This window comes from Orcinus orca, chromosome 14, assembly GCF_937001465.1.
Source record: "Orcinus orca chromosome 14, mOrcOrc1.1, whole genome shotgun sequence".
Lineage (NCBI taxonomy): Eukaryota > Metazoa > Chordata > Mammalia > Artiodactyla > Delphinidae > Orcinus > Orcinus orca.
This window is the reverse complement of record NC_064572.1, coordinates 56,097,467-56,119,163: the sequence shown is the minus strand read 5'-3', so window position 1 is coordinate 56,119,163 and position 21,697 is coordinate 56,097,467. Positions and strand designations below refer to the sequence as shown.

General features: G+C 38.8%; 1 protein-coding gene across 2 annotated transcripts in view; it reads right to left on the bottom strand.

Moving 5' to 3' along the window:
• Positions 1 to 6,676: 6,676 nt before the first annotated feature.
• The window catches only part of TNKS2 (tankyrase 2), a 68,129-nt gene continuing 53,108 nt past the window's right edge, over positions 6,677 to 21,697 (bottom strand). The window contains exons 24-27 of one of the 2 annotated variants that reach the window (XM_004279392.2): positions 20,584 to 20,689; positions 18,342 to 18,528; positions 14,963 to 15,119; positions 11,786 to 14,140 (exon numbers count right to left, since the gene is read on the bottom strand). In XM_004279392.2, the coding sequence (XP_004279440.1) occupies positions 14,078 to 14,140; positions 14,963 to 15,119; positions 18,342 to 18,528; positions 20,584 to 20,689 (513 nt within the window). In that variant the 3' untranslated portion in view covers positions 11,786 to 14,077. Of the gene's footprint in view, positions 7,806 to 11,785; positions 14,141 to 14,962; positions 15,120 to 18,341; positions 18,529 to 20,583; positions 20,690 to 21,697 lie in introns of those variants that run through there. The other variant, XM_049696507.1, reaches the window with a different exon arrangement.

Sequence of the window (21,697 nt, the reverse complement as noted above, 5' to 3'; positions counted from 1 at the left end):
ATGAAATACATACAGCTGACAAATATATATATATATATATATTTTAAATTAATTAATTAATTATATTTTGGCTGTATTGGGTCTTCGTTGCTGCGCGCAGGCTTTCTCTAGTTGCGGCGAGTGGGGGCTACTCTTCGTTGTGGTGAGCGGGCTTCTCATTGCGGTGGCTTCTCTTGTTGTGGAGCACGGGCTCTAGGCGCGTGGGCTTCAGTAGTTGTGGCACGAGGGCTCAGTACTTGTGGCTCACAGGCTCCAGAGTGCAGGCTCAGTAGCTGTGGCGCACAGGCTTAGCTGCTCTGCATCATGTGGGATCTACCCAGACCAGGGCTCGAACCCGTGTCCCCTGCACTGGCAGGCAGATTCTCAACCACTGCGCGACCAGGGAAGTCCCCAGCTGACAAATATTTAACCCCCATTTTTCTCATCTATAAAATGGGCATCATTATAGATAAAACCTCATAGGTCTGCTACGAAAATTAATGGTTATCATTTAGGTAAGGAGTCTGATATGTAACACTACACGGTAGGTGGTATTTATTTCTTTTAATGTCTGAAAAGGAAGGCTGGAAAATGCTGTTTTATGATTTACAGATTTACAAATGAATCTACAAAGGGGTTACACCAATACACATTCCCACCAGCAGTTTAAAAAAATACTCATTTTTAGCACCTCCACCACAGAGTATCATTCTTAAAAAAAAAAAGTTGCCAATTTGATAGATAAAATTGGTATAAGTTATTTTAACTTTCATTCATCTTATTAGTTCTAGTGTTGAACTTTTTTCCTGTCATATTTCTGATCTATTTTGTATTTCTTTTTTGGTATCTATGTATTTTTTACATTTTAAATTTAAAAATGTAATCACATCTCAATCTTTTGATTTACAACTTTTGCTTTTATGCTTCTTCATCTTGAGATTATATAAATATTCACCTTTATCATCTTTTAGTTCTATTTAAAAAAATATTTGACTTTTAGATCCACATGGAATTTATTTTAGACTATGATGTAAAGATTTAACTTTAATTTTTCCTAAACAATTAATTACTTCTATTAGGAACCCTTATATAATTCATTCTTTCCCTATTGATTGGAAATACCATTTTTATTCTCTTTCAATAACTTTCACTGTCCCTTCTTATAATAATAGCACATATTTTAATTATTATAGCCTTGTAGTATGTTTTAGAATCAGGTAGTGCAAATTCGGGGGGAGAGTCTTGATACTGCATCTTGCTTGTGTGTCACACACTTGTTCATGCACATTGTCCCCTGAATTAAAACATACTACTTTGGGTAATGCAACCTAAGTTGAGATACTTTATATGGTAGAACAGGATGCAGTGATTAAAAAGAAGCTTTTCCAAAAGGAGATATTTAGCAACATGGGAAAATGCTCTGCATATAATATTAAAAGATTCAGGTTAAACAATATGATCTGGCTTTGTTACAACCAACAAATTTCCTGTCTATGTGCGTAGAAAACAGATTGTAAATAAATACACAAAATTGTTAATGGTAAGCTGTTTCTAAGTAATGGGATGATGGGTGATTTTTACTTAGCTGTATCTTTCAGCCTTTCCCAGATTTTCTGCAGTGAATGTTCTTTACTGTTATAAGCACAACAATCAGTAATTAATATTACTGAAATGGATGTTTTAAGGCCCACCCCCAGTACTCGTCAGGACGGTTGGAGGAGTCAATCCCACCCCAGAGAAGAGACTGGCTCTTTCTCTCCAGAGGGAGTCATGGACAGGTATTCAGCCCTGAAAGAGTTCAGTCCTTTTGACTGAGAGATGCTGCCATTAGAACATGTTAAATGCCAAATAACATCATCTGGAATCTCCTGGTGACCCTCTGTGTTGCCAGCTGGGAGAGGGCTGTGGGTGTCACCTCCTGCTCTCCCTCTCCAAACCCCACCCAGGAGGGCTGGGAAGACACAAAGATGGTGTGCTCCATCAGGGTGGTATACAAATGCTGGCATATCTCCGACCTTCTAATTCTATCAGGAATGCTTAGGGTGTGAATTTGACCATCTTTCTCAGCTCATATATCTACTTGGGGGCGCAGCTGAGCTGTCAGACGCCATCAAGCAAAGCTCCTTCTGAGGTTGGTAGTTTGAGTAAAACAGCCAGGATCATGCCTCAGTAAAGTCCAGTAAAGAGCTTTGTATGTGGGGGCCTGGCAAGCAGCTTCTCACATTTTGATACAATAGAACAAAACAGTGGGAAATGTGAATGTCTGATTATCTGGACTGGTGGTCTCCCCTATGCCCCGCCTGCCCACTGAGCCATGGATCTTTATTCATTCACAATTTTTTGCATGCAGATGGATCTACCTTATTCCCAAACAACTGCTTGCAGAGAATCCCGTCAGATTGGTTTATTTAATCCCTGTCTATAAATACAAATTGCCTACATTCGCTTCCACTGGAATCTGCTAGCCTTTTTATAATGAAATCTACTAAACTTCAGGCAGGTCATTTCTGCCTAGATTAATTCTCCCTTTATTCAGTGGTCAGAACAGAAACATTCTCCTCTTTCTGGGACAGAACACTCCCCCAGAAGAGTTCCCACTATTTCCTCCTGACAAAAATGTAGGGTTGAAACTATCAAAAGAAATCAGTTTCCACCTCTAGATTACAGCTCCATCCCGAATCCATCTGTTCCTCCAATTGTTCAGTTTACAACTCAGCTGATTAGAAGTTCTAAGTAAAAGCATACTTTCCAGCATCTGCTTCAAAAGGGGAGGCACTGAGGCAGGCAGATTTTCATCAACTTCCTTTTCGGGTCAAGCCTCCAAGCATGGTAGTGCAGTTTTCTGCCTTTAGAGTCATAAAGCTCCTCTGACAGATTCTGCACATCGATTGAGGCGAGGAGGAGTGCTGGCTCCAGGACAGGCACGCGGCTGTTAATTCCCCTGATCTGAGACTGGATGTCCCAGGAAAGACCTACCCACCCTGAATCTCCATATGGTAGAGGCAACCAGTGACACTCCCAAAGAGCCTATATGAAAGACTCCTGTCTCCCCAGGGCTGATTTACTGCTCGCTAAGAGCACAGCACCATTTAGGAGGGCTGAGAAACACAGGCAGAAGGGAATCGGAAAAGACTTACCAGCTTTGGCTTTGGGGAAGTTTCTTTAACTCTGGAGCTCCAGTTCCCTTCATGTGGGATTATCTGGTTTATGATGCAGGCATTTAATACATGGTAATTGTGATTACTGATCCAACTGATAGTGAATTGAGAACTGTGATTATTGATATTATTACCGGTAGTGAATTTAAAAAATGATAGCTATGATTATTGGTATTACTGCTGGTAGTGGATTTGATAAACAACTTTTTACTGTTGCTGCTGGTAATGCCAGTACTAACCATTTCTCCATATAATGGTGAGTAGACTTTAAAAGGACAGAGTGAAGATCATATAAGCCCACTCACTCACTTAACAATTGTTTATCGAGCACCACCTATGTGCCAGACACTGTTCCAGGCACTGAGGCTACATCAGTGGAATCCACCCTTGTGAAGTTTACCTTTTAGTGTGGAGAGACCGAGAATAAATATGTTAATTATATGAATTTAGAACTTTTTAGTTTAATAGGGAAAAATAGAGCAGGGTAGGGAGGACTGGGAGTGAGTTAAGGGAGATGGGGAGTATGCAATGGCATTTAAGATAAGGTAGTTTTGGGGCTTCCCTGGTGGCGCAGTGGTTGAGAGTCTGCCTGCAAATGCGGGGTACACGGGTTCGTGCCCCGGTCCGGGAGGATCCCACATGCCGCGGAGCGGCTAGGCCCGTGAGCCATGGCCGCTGAGCCTGCACATCCGGAGCCTGTGCTCCGCAATGGGAGAGGCCACAACAGTGAGAGGCCCGCGTACCGCAAAAAAAAATAATAAAATAAAATAAGGTAGTTCTGGAGAACCTTCCTGAGAAGGTGATACCTGAACAACCAGGAAAGAAGGTGGGGAACGAATTACAGAGAATGCTGGGGAAGAGCATTCTAGCTGCAGAAACAGCCCCTGCAAAGGCCCTGAGGGTGCGGGCATGCCCATGCTAAGAAGGCTGGAGTGGCCAGGGGTCGAGTGAGAAATGGCATCACAGGGGTGCAGTGGCAGATCGAGTAGGGTCAACCTGGGTATTTTAAGCTTTTTACTCTAAGTGAAATGGGGAGTCACTACAGGGTTTTGTGACATAGTTGACTTATGCTTCAAAAGGATCACTCTGGCCCCTGAATTGAAAGTAGACTAAGGGACCTGGGCGTGGGGTTGGGGAGGGGTTGGTAGTGGACAAGGGTGAAAGCAGGAAGGCCAGGTGAGCTGATGTAGGCTGTGAGGGAAAGAGGATGCTGACTTTCAAGGTTTTTGTCTTGAACAACTGGATGGACGGAGAGGTCTTTCACTACGAAGAGGAAGACTGAAGGCACAGCAGCTTTGGGGGATTTCTTTTTTTTAAAAATTAATTTTTATTGGAGTATAGTTGCTTTACAATGTTGTGTTTCTGCTGTACAGCAAAGTGAATCAGCTATACGTATACATATATCCCCTCTCTTTTGGATTTCCTTCCCATTTAGGTCACCACAGAGCACTGAGTAGAGTTCCCTGTGCTATACAGTAGGTTCTCATTAGTTATGTATTTATACATTGTAGTGTATATATGTCAATCCCAATCGCCCAAATCATCCCACCCCCCCCAACCCCCTTTGGGGGATTTCTCAGTTCAGTTTTGGTCACACTTTTCCAGACTTACAGCTTAAAAAAACCTCTTAGATATTACCTAACTCAAATCTCATCTTTAGACAAATATTTTTAAATGAGTGCACAAAGTACAAAATTCTAAGTATAACAGATACAGAATAGAAAGTTGGCTTTCATTCCACCCCTATGTCTCCTGCCACCTGGATCTCTTCCTCAGCACAAGTTATGCCTGTGTGTTGGTATTTCCTCTCTATATTTTACAATGGTAACTGACTCTATACACAGTTCTGAACCTTGCTTTTGTTTATTCCACTCAATAATCTATCTCGATCAGTACATGTAGGACTGGCTCATTCTCTTCATGGTTCCAGACTTTCTGGTGTATAAATGCGCTGTAATTTATTTAACCAGTCCCATATTGATGGAGAGATGCGCTGCTTATAACTGTCTTTCCAAATAATGCTGTAATGTATTTCCTTACCACAGGTCCTCTTCCTCAGAGGGTATCCCCATTTAAAATTTGGACAAGTACTGCTCGGTTTTCCTTCTAGAGGCTGTTTCTCGATGAAACAAGAGAGGTATTTTCCTCCACCAGTGGGACTGTACTGGCTGTTAAATATCGGCATGCTTCTGCCCCCGCTGGTAACTACCTGCTGCCCCCAGTCCTGAGTGCTCCTCCCTGCTATCTAGAGCCTCCGAGACAGCCCAGAGGCCCTACCTCCCCCACAATCTCCCACCATCCCTCAACTAAAGGGTTAACAGCAGGCAGAAGAGGCGGTCTTCAGTCTCTTCTGCCTGGTCAGTGTCTGGCTGTTAAACATTCTGAATATCACTCCATCTTTTCTTTTAGGAGGAGAAGCAGAAAATGGCACCACGGTACATGGTTAAGCTGCATTTCTCCTCTTTAAATGCCATTTTAAAAAATTTCCTTCTCTGTATACTGCTCATTTTCTATTGGGTTGTTGGTGTTTTGATTCCTGATTCTGAAGAGCTTTTAATGTTAAAAAAATAAATTCTTCATTTACGTGCTGCAAATATTCCTTACAGTTTGCCATTTTTAACTTTGCAGACAAAATTTGTGTGAAGTTGGATTTATCAATCTCTGTTCAAAGCTTCTGGGTTTTGTTATAATCAGAAAGGTCTTTGCTACACCAATACTGGTAACATTGTTCTGTTTTTCTTCTTGTAATTTTGTACTTTCACTTTCTATCATTACATACTTGACTCAACTGAAGTATTCTGATGCATTAAACAAGGGTCCAACTTTATTTTGTCCTGATGGCTCCTCAGTTGTTGCAAGACCATTATCTTCCCCACAGTTTCATAATATCCTACCTTTCCTACCGTAGATCTGAGACCATTTCTGGACTCCCTATTCCATTCCAGTAATTAGCTTATGTGCCAGTATTACTGTTTAATAGTTTAAAAAAATTTTTTAATATGTGATATGGCTAGTAGCCCTTCAGTACTTTTTTCTCAGAAACTTTTTATAAGAATCCTTGTATATCTATTTTTCCACAGTAGCTTCAGAATCAGTTTGCATAGGTTCCCACCTCTTCCCTCAAAAGGGTTGGTATTTTTTGTTTAAATTAATTTTTATTGGAGTATGGTTGATTTACAAAGTTGTGTTAGTTTCTGCTGTACAGCAAAGTTAATCAGTTATACATATACCCACTCTTTTTTAGATTCTATTGCCATATAGGTCATTACAGAGTACTGAGTAGAGTTCCCCGTGCTGTACAGTAGGTTCTTATTAGTTATCTATTTTTTTTTTTTTTTTTTGCGGTACACGGGCCTCTCACTGTTGTGGCCTCTCCCATTGCGGAGCACAGGCTCTGGACACGCAGGCTCAGCAGCCATGGCTCACGGACCCAGCCGCTTCGCGGCATGTGGGATCTTCCCAGACCAGGGCACGAACCTGTGTCCCCTGCATCGGCAGGCGGACTCTCAACCACTGCGCCACCAGGGAAGCCCAGTTATCTATTTTATGTATAGTAGTGTGTATATGTCAATCCAGTATGTTACTAGGTCATGGCAAATTTATATACTTACTTAAGGAGAACCAAAATCATTATAATATTGAACTTTTCTATCCAAGAATAGCATATAGTATCCTATTTGTGCCAGTCTTATTTTGTTTCTACGTGACATTATTTTCATTGCTTTTATTGCTTCCTCTTTATATACCCAGAAGTAGGCTCTTTCATTTTACTGGTAATGTCAAATTGTTTTCCAAAGCACTCAGACCCACAGCAATGTGTAAGAGATCCACATCCTCTAATAGTTTGCATCGTCTCAAGTTTTTTACTTTTGTCAATTCCAGCAGGTGTAAAATGGTATTACCATGTTACCTAATTTGAATTTCCCTGATTACCAATACAGCTGAGCATTTTTTGGAATGCTTAGTGGTCACTGGGGTCTCCCATTTTGAGAAATGCCTGTTTATTTTTTTACTCATTTCCCCCCTTAGTTTAATATATCCTGGATATGAATCTTTGCCCTTTAAATGTGTTGCAAGTATTTTCTCCCACTCTGTGACCTGCCTCTTTACTTTCTTTACAAAGGTCGTTTGATGAACAGATGTTCTTAATTTTAATACAAATTTACCAATCTTTTCTTTTAGGGTTAAGTGTTCTTTGAAGCTCAGTTAAAAGCTCTTTCTTATCCCCAAATCAGAAAGTCTTCTTCTGTATTTTCTTAACATTTAAAATATTTTGATTTTCCAAAAAAAAAAATTTTTTTTTGATTTTCATATTAAGTCCCATATAAAATCCATCTGGAAGTGATTTTTGTGTATGCATCCAGATATACAAATTTTTCCCATATGCATAACCAGTTGTTTCCTGACAATTTATTGAACAGCTCCTTCTTCCCACATGATCTGTAGTGCTACCTCTGGTGTATATAAAAATCCCATTTATACTCTGTTCAGTTGGTCAGATGAATCCATCCCTGCACCAATATTACTACACTTAGTTACTGGCGCCTTAATGCTACTCTTGACGTCTGGTCCTCTGGTTGACGCCCCCGCCCCCACCATTCCAGGAATGTCCAGCCTGTTCTTACCCCTTTACAGATAATTTCCGACTTGTTTAGGATTCTTTCATACCTTTTGGGAGAAAAAAAGTACATGAGTCATCTCTGATCCCCACTTTTGCTGGAGTGTTCTTTTACCTTTTTTTCATCTTTACAGTGCTATTTCTACTCTTTTAGTGATTATTCTTAAAATTTTAATATGCATACTTAAACTCTGAAGCTCATCAACACTTTTAAAGTTTCTCCTATCTCCCACATTATTGGCAAGTAGTACTTTAAATTCCACCTTGTTTTTAAAATCTCATATCTATTTATTACTCCTACGGTATTTTTATAGACAATGCTTATTTTATTATAGTTTTGTTTAAATAGATAAAATAGTCCTGCTAGGGACTTCCCTGGTGGTGCAGTGGTTAAGAATCCAACTGCCAATGCAGGGGACACGGTTCGAGCCCTGGTCCGAGAAGATCCCACATTGCCATGGAGCAACTAAGCCCATGCACCACAACTAATGAGCCTCTGCTCTAGAGCCCGTGAGCCACAACAACTGAGCCCGTGCGCCACAACTACTGAAGCCTGCGCACCTAGAGCCCGTGCTCCACAACAAGAGAAGCCACCACAATGAGAAGCCTGTGCACCACAACAAAGAGTAGCCCCTGCTAGCCGCAACTAGAGAAAGCCCGCGCACAGCAACGAAGACTCAATGCAGCCAAAAATAAATAAATAAATATAAAAAAATAGTCCTGCTATAAAATTCAAAAGGAATAAAAGACTATACAGTGAAAAGTCTCTTCAACACCTCTGTACCCTGGCACCTAGGAGTCCTTCCCAATAGTTTGTGTGTATCCCGGTTACGCATAAAGAAGCAAATGTATATTGTACTTTTTCCTGTTTTATACAAATAGAGTACCAAATCATACATAGTCATCAACCTCTTAACTTTTTTCATTTATTGTATCTTGAAGATGATTCCTTATGAGTTAGTACTTATTCTTTTTTTTACACGAGTATAATTTCAGTCTGTTTACCAACACGTTTACCAATTCCTTTGTTCACCACGCTTCTTGCAGTCCACTCCTTCCTTTTGGATTCAACTGCCTTCTTTCTGGAATAAATCCTATGAGTTCTTTCAGGAAAATCTGAAAATGTGTTTTTCATCCTCTCATTTGAATGCTAATTTGTCTCTGTATAGATTTCAAGGCTAACATCCTTTTTTCTTTCTTTTTTTTTTAACATCAATTGTTTTCAACACTTACAACTTATTTTATTGTCTTCTGGCCTATATTGCTGCCATTGAAAAGCCTGCTACCAGCGTAGTTATTCCTTTGCAGGTTAACTTTTCTTCTTAGTCCCTTTTAGATTTTTCTCTTTTCTTTTGTAGTTGTACTATATGTCTAGAAACAGACTTGTTTTTATTCACTCTCCTAGATATTTGTTACACTTTCTTAACTTGAGGATCCATACCTCCTTTAAAATTCTGGAAAAATCTTCAAATATCTTCCTTCCCCTATTCTTTATGTTGGATCTTCTCATTCTATTCTCCACGTTTCTTAGCCTTTTCCTATTTCCCATCCCTTCCTCTGCTATAACCAGGGTATCTTCCTGATTTATCTTCTAGTTCACCAATTCTCTCCTCATATATGCCCAATCTGTGGTTTAATCTGTCCACGGGGCTCTTAATTTCATTAACTATACATTTTTTTAGTTCCCCAAAAGAGTTAGCTTTTCAAATCTACTTTGCCTTTTCCAGTGTCATCTTTTCTAATGGTTTTTATGCTTTCCTCCCCCAGCCAATCATTTTAAATATTCTTATTCCATAGTTACCATCCTACATTAAGTTTGTGAGGGTGCTAAAGCTCTAAGGCTGTGTCCACTGACTTATGCTCACGGTGGATTGTTTTGGACTTTTGATCATGAGTTCATTTGAGTGGAGTTTGCTTCTTCTGTACTGTAGGAATAAGATGCAGGCTTGGGTTACGGGTATGTCTTCCTTCCCCAACCAGGTTGCCATAATGTCTATGTGCCTTTGTCAGTCTTTTTCAAACTGAGATCCTCAGCCTCCTAGGGACATACATACCTCATATTTGAGCTTCTTAAGGTTTCATTGGAACAAAGGGAGCAGTCCAGTGGCAAATAAATTTTGCTGTTTTAAAATTCTATGTTCTATATCTCCATGACAAGTGAGAAAACTCAACCACTGGTCCTGGGGATTCAGGGAAATAATAATATAATTACAATAACCAGTTTTTGCCAAGTACAGCACTTAGTGGCACATACAGAAGATCATTTAGTTCCCTCAACAAACCTATGAGATAAGTATTGTAAGGCTTATAAAGGTTATGTAATATGTTCAAGGCTGTAAAACTGGTGTGGGATAAGGTAAAATTCAAATCCAGATCCATCTAGAGCCCAATCACTTAATCACTATTCACTCAACAAAAATTTACTGAGGAATTACTATGTGTCAGCCTGTGCTAAGTGATGGGTCTAGTGGTAAAAAAAACAGATATCTTTCTTCTACCTTTCAAATTATCTGTGAGAGACTACTGTTTCTGTTTTCCTCTTAATTTCCAATTTGTTGCAGACCAATATTTTAGTTAAAGAAATTTAAGAGGACTTCCCTGCCAGGCCGGTGGTTAAAACTCCATGCTCCCAATGCAGGGGGCATGGGTTTGATCCCTGGTTGGGGAACTAAGATCCCACGTGCTGCACGGCACGGCCTTAAAAAAAGAAGAAAAAAGAAATTTAAAACATTGCATCAATGTCAAACTGCTATAAAAGTTTCCTCTCAATTTTTGTTTTCATCTCTCCACGGGCTGGTAACTAATAGGTTGCAGACCAGCCCCACCTGCAGGCCACTTTTGCGTAGCACTGCTCCACAGTGTATTGGCAGACCATCTGAGGGGCTTTGTGAAGATTTTTGTGATGATGATGACAACTGTGGGTGAATAACAAAGTGGAGAAGACACTTCTGACAATGGTGGCTTGTATATGGAGAGCAAGAACCTTCTAAGAAGGTATCATTAAGTATTTTATGTCAGTCTTCCTCAGCTAGTAAGCATGTAAAGGAGGAGGCGGATAGAGATTCAGCAGATAGCAAAAAGGCCACATTACAGTCTAACTCTACACAAATCTGGCAGTTCTCCTGGTGAAGAATGTATATGACCACTTGCTTCCTCTGTTACTCTGGTCCTCTAATAGGACAGGACAGTAGGTAAAGGGCCAGTCAGGAATACTAATCACAAAAGCTCAGGGAAATTTATTTGCAAGTTTTCTTTCCTCATCACCCTGCAAACAACTGGATCACATCATACAATGGCATGCATGCTTAGGAACTAGCAAGCGAACACTTTAATATTATACCAAATCAAGCAGTAAGATAAAGCTGCTGAAAAGTATTTCAAAGCCAAATGACTTATGGATTATTTGCACCATCATTCTCCTATTATGGAAAGCAGGGACCTGATCACACACACAGACACTTAGCATATTGAAACCTAAAATACATTTATCTTACTATACTTTCTTTTAAGAATACTAAATACTACTAACTTTAAGATTTGTAAAGTTATAAAGAAATTTTCTATGACACAGAATACAAAAATATATTCTTATTCCTCTTTATAAGTTAAGATAGATTTCCCAGGGGAATTCCCTGGCGGTCCAGCAGTCAGGACTCCAAGCTCTCATTGCCGAGGGCCCGGGTTTGATCCCTGGTCGGGGAACTAAAACCCTGCAAACTGTGTGGTGTGGGGAAAAAAAAAAAAAAAAAGATAGATTTCCCAGGAAACAGCTTTAAGGTTTGCCAAAACTTGTGTAGGATAGACTAAATGTCTAAAAGTGTCTGACAGCTACTTTCATCTTAAAGCATCTGAGCAGGTATGGTCACGACATTCAGTATTTCAAATTTTAAACTGCAGTCTTTATCACTATTAGACTCAGAACTACATTATTTTCCTGAAATTGTGGTTTATTGTAATCTTAATCCATTTTCTCAAAGACCATTCAACAACACATTTATGCTATTCCAGTAATTACCATGCTACCCAGAAAAACAAGTGAACAGTTTATTAAGAATTAAATGAGGGTATGGAATGTGATACAAGTAAGACACTCAAGATGGATATAATAGTACTACTCACACAAAAATTTAAATCTCTTAAAAAAAAATCACAAGACAAAAGAAAAAGCAATTCCATCATCAATAAAGTAAGGTATTCCATGCAAAAACTTCAAAGAAATCCCCAGTCACCCCCAACCACCCCCCAAGCTCCTAACAAAAAGCTATCTGAAATATTGCCATGCTAACATATTAACCACAATATAATCATTCATAGAAAAGCAACACACTAATTAAGCAATGGATTAGATGAAACAACACAGGCTGCAATATCGTAAACTCATAGACCATGATGATTTTACATGATAAGCAATTCCAGAGTCACTCATAGGGTGAGCAATATGGGCTAAATGTTGAGAGATAAGGTATGTAAATATAAACTCCATTAACTCATCTCATTATCTTCTAATTATAAAACCTAGCTTCCAGAACCTGAAAAATTACATAAAATTTGGCATACTCCATTTGTGTTCCAAGAATGACGTTAGGATATCTGCCATTATTAGAGAGCTGTATAAAGCACTTCATGGTCAGGAATTGACCTCTTAAATGATCACAATTTACATCATAGAAACACAACTCCAGATATGCAATACATTTACTGTGATTAACTCTTACTCAAGACAAGAAACATGATTTTCTAGCACTTTATGTACAAGTTACTGCAAAAGCCCAGTTAATTTAGAGACCGAATAAAATGTAAAACAAATGTGAACTGGTACAGAGAGTGAAGGGGAACAGCCTCATTAACAAAGATTTAATGGGTAACAATCTTGCCTTGACTTCTGAGAGAACTACAGTCAACAAACAGACTGCCAAGCTGTAACTCATGTCTCTGTACCAAGATGCTTTAGCATATTTCATGGAAAAGATAGTTTTATGTTAAAAAATAGGAATGGCATTTTATGGGATAGCATTCCCCTGCACAGCTGCCCAACGAGCCTGGTCACCAGGTGGTGCATAAACAAAGCGTTATTTCCAAGTGGGTGTACCACGTCATGATGAGGCAACCCAGGAGCGGAAGCACCCATTTCACTGCACCTGCCTATTCAGGAGGCCAGGAGAGAACTGGGACACCTACATTTCATGGTTTTGGGTTGAGCTTACCTATGGTGTACAGACTGGCTATAAGTAAAACAGTAAGGCCAAAGAAAAAGAACAGGAGAAAAATAACTTCGGAGAAAAAACTACCCACTCCCATCTGCTATTTTTTTCCCTTTAGATTTAAGCTAATTAGAACAGGCTGGAAAAATTTCAGGATTACCCTTCCCACATCTGAAAATTCAACTTCCTATTTACATTCCATGAAAAGAACACTATAATTGTTCAGTGGCAGGATTTAGCCTCTCTAAAAAATAGAAGCTCTTGCTCTAATTTTCACAAAATGACATGAGAAAATTTTCCAATGTGAAAGCCAGAGTTTGAGGCTAGTAAAGAAGCGTCTTTAATAATCAGGACCATCATAGTTAGAGCTCTTTGGAATGTGTGTTATACATACAAAGTTATCACAAATTAAACTCCCAGAGTATTTATGAAACAAGCTCTTAAATGGGAAAGACTTCTAATGAGACATAAATGCTTCCATCAGCAAATTAAATCTGATGAATCAATCCTTCCCAAGTGACAAGGTCTCTGCTAACGACTCAACATAGCCTCTGGAATCAAAGGTAAAAGATCATTCAATCATGATGATGCAAGATGAAGTACAGATGAGCAGTACATATGAAAAAAATCTGTAAACCGCTGCAGTTCTAAAACAGTAGATTTATATTACAAAGCAATGTAAATAAATATGGGGCTAGTACAAAAGCTCTTATTTACAGTTTTACAAATGAAACTGTATTCAGTGTAAATGCTGTGTTTTAAAGAACACAGTACTATATTAGTAAAATGAGTTCTGTTGAGGGGAATTACAGTTTCTGTTAGAATCAATGTATAACGTATAAAAGATTCAAGTTAACTCTGTTTATAATTTAGTACAGACAAACCCAGTTTAACCTGGAATGGCATCTGTTAAAGTGCTGAAAAACAGGAAATATTTAGAAAACACTGTACATTATTAAAGCTTTATCAAGTCAGAATGTTAAAATCCTTTCACATTTTTAACCTTTTGCCACAGGCTTGTGGACAAGATGATTTTTCTCAGCAAAGGAGTAAAACTTACGAGGCCACCAGCTGCTTAGATGATTTTAGGTTCAGTGTTGCTAGTTTCCTAAAACAACTATTTATCCATCAACCATACCTTCAGGCCTTACAATCTGGTAAGTAATTAAATATTCAGGATAAGCCTAGAAGAGAAAGATTAATTCAAATATTGGTAAACAAATTTTTTGAAAGGAGACTTATTATAAGGATTCCTAGGGAAGAGGTTCTAAATTAGTGCTGTGGATCAGAATCATCAAAGGGCATTTTCCCAAAACAGCCTTACCTTGACTCCAATCCCTTAGACTCTCAATCAGCAGGTCTAGGATGAGTATTAAGCATGTGTTTGTTTTTAATAACTGAGGTGATCCTGATACGTATCCCCAGTACACAACGCTCTAGAGATGCTTTTGACTGGATCTATGTCACTAAGAGCAAGAGGGAATGATACATTTCTTTGCTACAGAGAGGTTATCTATTAAATATAGGATTCTAATTATATTTTACAGAAGCTAAAAAAAAAAGTATGGTTGACAAAATCTGAATAAGGTCTGTAGGTTAGATATATTACATTAATGATATTTTCCTGATTTTGACAATTTTAAGGGAATGTCCTTGTTTTTAGGAAATACACACTGAAGAATTTAAGGGTAAAGAAAGATGCCTATTACCTACTTCCAAGCAGCTCAGAAAAAAAAAAAGTATACACACATACAGTAGGGAGAGCATGATAAAGGAGAAAGAGAGAATGCTAAAATGTTAACATTTGGAAGATCTGGGTAAAGGTTATAAGGGAATTCTCTTTATTATTTTTGCAATTTTTCTTTAAGTCTGAAATAATTTCCAAATATGAGTTAAAAAGAAATCCAGCTCTTAAGGCAATATGCCTTGTCAATTTAAAAGATTAGTAAGAGGTTAAAGTATGGCTCTAAAGCATTTTTGAAGATGAGCAAATAAAACTGAATTACCTGTTCTCCTCTGTAAATTACATATTCAGCTAATGCTAGTCCATTTACACTGGGTCGACCAGTGACTGAGTGATGTCCTGGAGGAGAATGTGCCATTTTCATTGCACTGAACTGCAGGAAAGACTTTCCCAAGGTTACCCGGCAAAAGAGCAGCTGCCTATAACATGTGAAAAGGAAAAGATCTCCCTGAAGACAAGTCGTTCGTGACAATTTTATTTATGTACACTACATAAGCTTTTTAATGCATTTATACATGAACACTTATGATTGTTTCTATCATTTTACCCTTTAAAGAACTTTGTAAGAATGTCTTCTACTACTCTCACTAATGAAAGAATTTGTCACTTTAATTAATCCTTATTTTAACTATAAAATGATATCTTATAGCGATTGTAATAATCTTAAAGTGATATAGACTCTGCCATCCTGTTTGTATCCCAGCAAAAGCACAAATCATGGCCCAAGTGGGAAGGAGGAGGAGGTTTTAAGGGGCTTCCATGAAGTGCCTTACAAAGTTGAACATTTACCCAGGTAAGTACCGTGGATTCCACTTTCAAAATGTATTGAAATCCATTCTCTTCTCTTAACTCTGTCGTCACTATTGAGTCCAAATCACCAAAATTTTCACCTGGACTGTAACAATGACCTTTGAATTTTCACCTGGACTGTAACAATGGCCTTTGAATTTTCACCTGGACTGTAACAATGGCCTTTGAATTTTCACCTGGACTGTAACAATGGCCTTTGAATTTTCACCTGGACTGTACCAATGGCCTTTGAACTAGTCTTTCTGTTTCTACTGTAATTCTTTTTTTTTTTTGCGGTACGCGGGCCTCTCACTGTTGTGTCCTCTCCCGTTGCGGAGCACAGGCTCCGGATGCGCAGGCCCAGCGGCCACGGCTCACGGGCCCAGCCGCTCCGTGGCACGTGGTATCTTCCCGGACCGGGGAACGAACCCATGTCCCCTGCATCGGCAGGCGGACTCTCAACCACTGCGCCACCAGGGAAGCCCTCTAATTCTTGTCTAAATTATTTTCCATCCAAGCAACCAGTGATTTAGGGAAAAAAAACCAACAAACAACAAAAACCATAAATCAGATCGCATCGCTTTTCTGCTTAAAACCTTTTAGAGGCTACTCACTGTGCCTAGAAGAAAATCCAAATTCCTTTTAGTGGCTCTAAATTCTTGAATTTTACTCTGTGTTCATTATGCCCAGGAGCATTAGTTTTTCTTCCCACAGGCCAAACTTTCTTTCCCTATGGCCATCAGACATACTGTTTCCTCTATCATCTAGAATGATATGTATTCTACCACTCTTCTACTGGCTAATATTCATTTTTCAAGTTTCAGCTGAAATGTCACATCTTCAAATAGGTCTTCCCTCACCAGAAGTTTTAAGTATTACTTTCCCACTCCCCACAGGCCTATGATTGGCCTTCCTTAGATCCAATGAACTTTTTATTACTTCATTGTTTCTCTAATTTCCTTTTTTCTATATAGGAGAAGAGGAGATTTGGTGGACTAATTGATGATTCTGTCTCCAAAGAAGACGGGCTATGTACTTTTTATTCTAAATATGCCCTATGGAAACCTTCTTAGCGTTTCTTTCTTTCTTTCTATATATATATTTATGGCTGCTTTGGGTCTTCATTGCTGCACATGGGCTTTCTTTTTAGTTGCAGAGAGCGGGGGTTACTCTTTGTTGCGGTGCGCAGGCCTCTCATTAAGGTGGCTTCTCTTGTTGTGGAGCACAGGCTCTAGGTGCATGGGCTTCGGTAGTTGTGGCCTGTGGGCTCTAGAGAGCAGGCTCAGTAGTTGTGGTGCATGGGCTTAGATGCTCCATGGCATGTGGGATCTTCCCGGACCAGGGCTCAAACCCGTGTCCTCTGCATTGGCAGGTGGATTCTTAACCACTGTGCCACCAGGGAAGCCCTTCTTAGCGTTTCTAATAGATTTTCTATTATAGTCACAATCAGTCCCATGATAATCCAGCATACAGAAATCTTAAGTTAATAAATAAACTTATTTCCAGACATATAAGCATTCTACTCCAAAGACAGCTGAGAAGAGGTACTCGAACAATGCTTACTACTAATACTAATAATCAGAACAATTTAGCCTCCAGATAATATATGACAAGTAAAAGTAGCAATGTTCAATTTACAGAATCTCAAGAAATTACAAGCCTCCTAACCATTCCAACTTATGATCTAAAATAGAAATGGGTGGGAGGTCATACCCAAGAGGACTGACTGTAGATACCTATGTGAGTCTAAATTTAGGGGGCAAACAACAAGAACAAAACATAAACAGTCTTTGTTTCCCTTCAGGACTACAGTCCTTTACCCTTGGTAACCTTTCAATGTCAGCTGGGAAGGTTTTAAAAATCCCATGCACAGACCAGACCCCAGACCAATTAAGTGAGAATCTTTTGAGGGTGGGACACAGGCGTTAGTTTTTAAAGCCCCTTAGGTAACTCCAATGTGCTGCCAAAGCTGAGAACTACTGCTCTAGGGTTTCTACATCAGTGATCAGAAGCTTCAGCATCAGCTAGAAACTTGGTAGAAACTGGCAGAAATTCAAGTTCTAGGGCTCCACCTACTAAATCAACAACTCAGGACGCATGGCACCGGAATCTTTGTTTTTACTAGCTGTCTAGGTGATTCTGAGCTTGCTCATGTTTGATAGTTACTGTTCTAGGTCTTTATAAGCAGTGTCCTAACTATAGAATAAACCTCAGTAATTAATCTTACTTGATTTTTCAAATGGTGAAAGATAATTTATTTATCTATAAGGATTTTATCAATTAGACCCAAGTCATTTGAATGATTTTAACAACTGAGTTAGACCAGGGTAACTGAAAGTAGGAAAGAAGTACAAAGTAGTTCTTTGATAATGTGCTTTCTAAAGGGGCTGATGTATTTTATTGTAACTTTTTGAGTAGTAACATCACAGATTGAGGATTAAGATCACTATCACACAGGAAGAGAGACTCCCTCACACATTGCCATGAAATGATTAGGTGTAACAAGTAATGCCATTTTAGCCTTTGAATACTAGATTTTTAAACAGTCCACAATAAAATCTCTTTCATGCCCAGTGATATCTTCTATTCCATATTCTAAAAGCACCATATGCTCTAATGATTGAATGAGTTGAATAGGTCAAGTGTGTAGAACTGTGCTTGGCCCATACAGATCATTTAATAAATATTAACCATTACTAGAACTGGTGAGAGGACCAAAAGCAACCTGAAATATAACTAGCTTGGATTCCTAAAGTTGTCCGAGATAATGTTGTGCCCCCCAAATTTCTCAAATTTGAAACCAGTTCTTACCTGATTCTTATCAAAATAAACGAGAACAAGTGATCTCTTACCTGTGGCAAATGTAACAAGATCTGTCTTTGTGTACTGGACACCCAGTACCTCCTCCGATTCCATACACATACTGATTGCTTTTGGAAGAGTTTTCAGCAAAATAGATCCCAGCTCCAAACATGCCACCTATGTAGGCATGCCTTTCGTCAAAGCCTTTATGAATAATTGCATTCACAAAGGGAGACCCTAAAATACATATAAATACATAACATTTTAAAATTATCTTAGAAGAAAAAGAACAAAAGCTAAAGCCTCTTAGAAGTTAAATTCTTAAACATATATACACCACCACCACAATAAAGCAAATTCAAAACACAAGGGTTAACAAGTTAACTGTCAGCTAGCTCACCACCCTAGAATAAATAGTTATTTTAGAAGAATTGCTAATATGAATGTTTCTAATAGGGTGGTGGTTCAGATGCCAAAGTAAGGACACATACAGATTCAACTAGAAAAACAAACAGATCACCTGAAATATCAATGCTAGAGCTATCCAATTCCAGGCCCCAAATTCATACGTATCCAGAACCAAGAGTCTCATAATTCCCCTCTTACGGCAAGGCTGAATGCAATTAGGTCAGGCAATGATGCCCACATCTGTGTACTTTTTCTAGATATCAAAAGTGGCCAAAGTGATCTTTTCATGTTCATTTTCTTCTTTACACCTCTTCTCTCCTATCCTTCCACTTCTCTGCCTTTTATCACTTGCTAGTACCAGATTTCAACTGTAAATGTGGTGTGTTCCTTCATTCCCTACATATTGACTTCTTTCTCCTCCTTCCTTGCACGGTGTGCCAAGAAGGAGCTTAGCCAAAGGAGAGGAGGTACTAAGCATGGGTACCAGGCCAGGGAGTGGAGTGAGGCTGGGGGTTGGGAAAAGCCAGTATAACACAACTAACTGATCCATCAAGATCAGTGTCCCTGTTCATAAAGGGACAGGAAAATACACTGAATTCCACTTTACAGAAATACTGAAGAATACAATAACTTATTTGAATTTGGAAAACCCAAAACCATTTCTATTAAAAAACAGAAAAAATTATTCATTACAACCATCAAGTCAATACATAAATAAATATGCTCTGTGCCAAGAAATTATCATGATGATTTTTAGGGTTTTGGAATGAGAAGTACCATTTAGATATTATATACCAATTCAGTCTGCTATAGCCATTCTTCCAGGGGACTGTGAAATTTAAATGTTGTGTTTTATAGAACTTTACCAGTCTCTAAAAATTTTCTGCAATCAAAGCCAACTGAAGGAACAGACTGGACCGATCATGGATAATGTGCTTGAAGACTTGATAAACACTACATTAATATCTATATTAATCTTTGCTATAAACACGAAACACCAATCATCAACACCTACCAACTTGCAACATAAACAGGAAATTTCAAGAATGACAAGTAATGGTGCTCGCAATTCAACAAAAGTTCTCAGAAAACTCCATAGGTTCAATGACAGTGGCTCTTTTCGCTGAAGTTAAATGTAGCCTTGACACTTAGAATCAGTCAGAACAGGATGCATATATTCTTCTGAGGCAATTTTCAGATCTTATTTTAACTTTAATTCACCCAACCAGTTAAAAGTAAAACACCATTTTTCAGAGTAATCATCACACAAAATCAACTATATTAAAATAAAAGGGAAAATATGAAGAGTCAACATTCTCATTTCTACACTTTTTCTGTTATGGTAATCCTATTTATACATGACCCACTGTAAAACATAAAAACTCAAAAAAGACGTTAAAAATACAGGGACTTCCCTGGTGGCGCAGTGGTTAAGAATCCGCCTGCAAATGCAGGGGACACGGGTTGGATCCCTGGTCTGGAAGATCCCACATGCCACAGAGCAACAAAGCCCGTGTGCCACAACTACTGAGCCTGTGCTCTAGAGCCTGTGAGCCACAACTACTGAGCCCATGCGCCACAACTACTGAAGCTCACATGCCTAGAGCCCGTGCTTCTCAACAAGAGAAGCCACTGCAATGAGAAGCCCGCGCACTGCAACGAAGAGTAGACCCTGCTCGCCGCAACTGGAGAAAAGCCCATGCACAGCAACGTAGACCCAACACAGCCAAAAAAAAATCACAAAAAAATATAAATTTAAAGATTTACAGAAATACTATTTATTTTTTAAAAATGACATGAGGAATATACAGATTCATTATTATTTCAAACCTGACAAAAAATGCGGAGGAGGATGGTGGTAGGGTTGGGGGAGAGGAATCTTACCATGAAATAGCATTCTTTCATTTGCATGGTTGTGGTTTTCTTCAGAAACTTCTTTCCTCCTGTGAGTATATCTTTCCCATAGTTTCTTGTTACAAACTTTCTGAATCTTTAAAAAGAAACCAGAAAAATAAAATCTCTAGATCATAATAATTAATCTTATCCAAAAATGGGCCATATAGGGCCAGAAGAGAGGCAAAACTTTTCTCTGAAATATAAATTATGTGTTATTTTTAGTCAACTAAAAAACTTTAACCCAACCATAAAAATGGAAATATAGGTACATTTTGGAAATCAAAAAACTACAAAGGGGAAAAAAGCTATATGTAAAGGTCAAGAGTACTGTTAATTGATTAAAATACTTCCATTCTCATTACTTTAGAATTATTACTAAAACATCTCCAAATCAGACATGCTGAGTTCTGTATGGAAGTATAAGAAAGAGAATACTATCCTTTCCCCCCTGCTTTATCTGGCTCAAAGTACCATCTTTATCTGTTTTTAATTAAAAATATTTGAAATACACAAGTCAGAATGGCCATCATCAGAAAATCTACAAACAATAAATGCTGGAGAGGGTGTGGAGAAAAGGGAACCCTCTTGCACTGCTGGTGGGAATGTGAATTGGTACAGCCAGTATGGAGAACAGTATGGAGGTTCCTTAAAAAACTAAAAATAGAACTACCATATGACCCAGCAATCCCACTACTAGGCACATACCCTGAGAAAACCATAATTCAAAAAGAATCATGTACCACAATGTTCACTGCAGCTCTATTTACAATAGTGAGGACGTGGAAGCAACCTAAGTCCATCGACAGAGGAATGGATAAAGAAGATGTGGCACATATATACAATGGAATATTACTCAGCCATAAAAAGAAACGCAATTGAGTTATTTGTAGTGAGGTGGATGGACCTGGAGTCTGTCATACAGAGTGAAGCAAGTCAGAAAGAGAAAAACAAATACCGTATGCTAACACATATATATGGAATTAAAAAAAAAGGTTATGAAGAACCTAGGGGCAGGACAGGAATAAAGATGCAGATGTAGAGAATGGACTGAGGACACGGGGAGGGGGAAGGGTAAGCTGGGACGAAGTGAGAGAGTGGCATG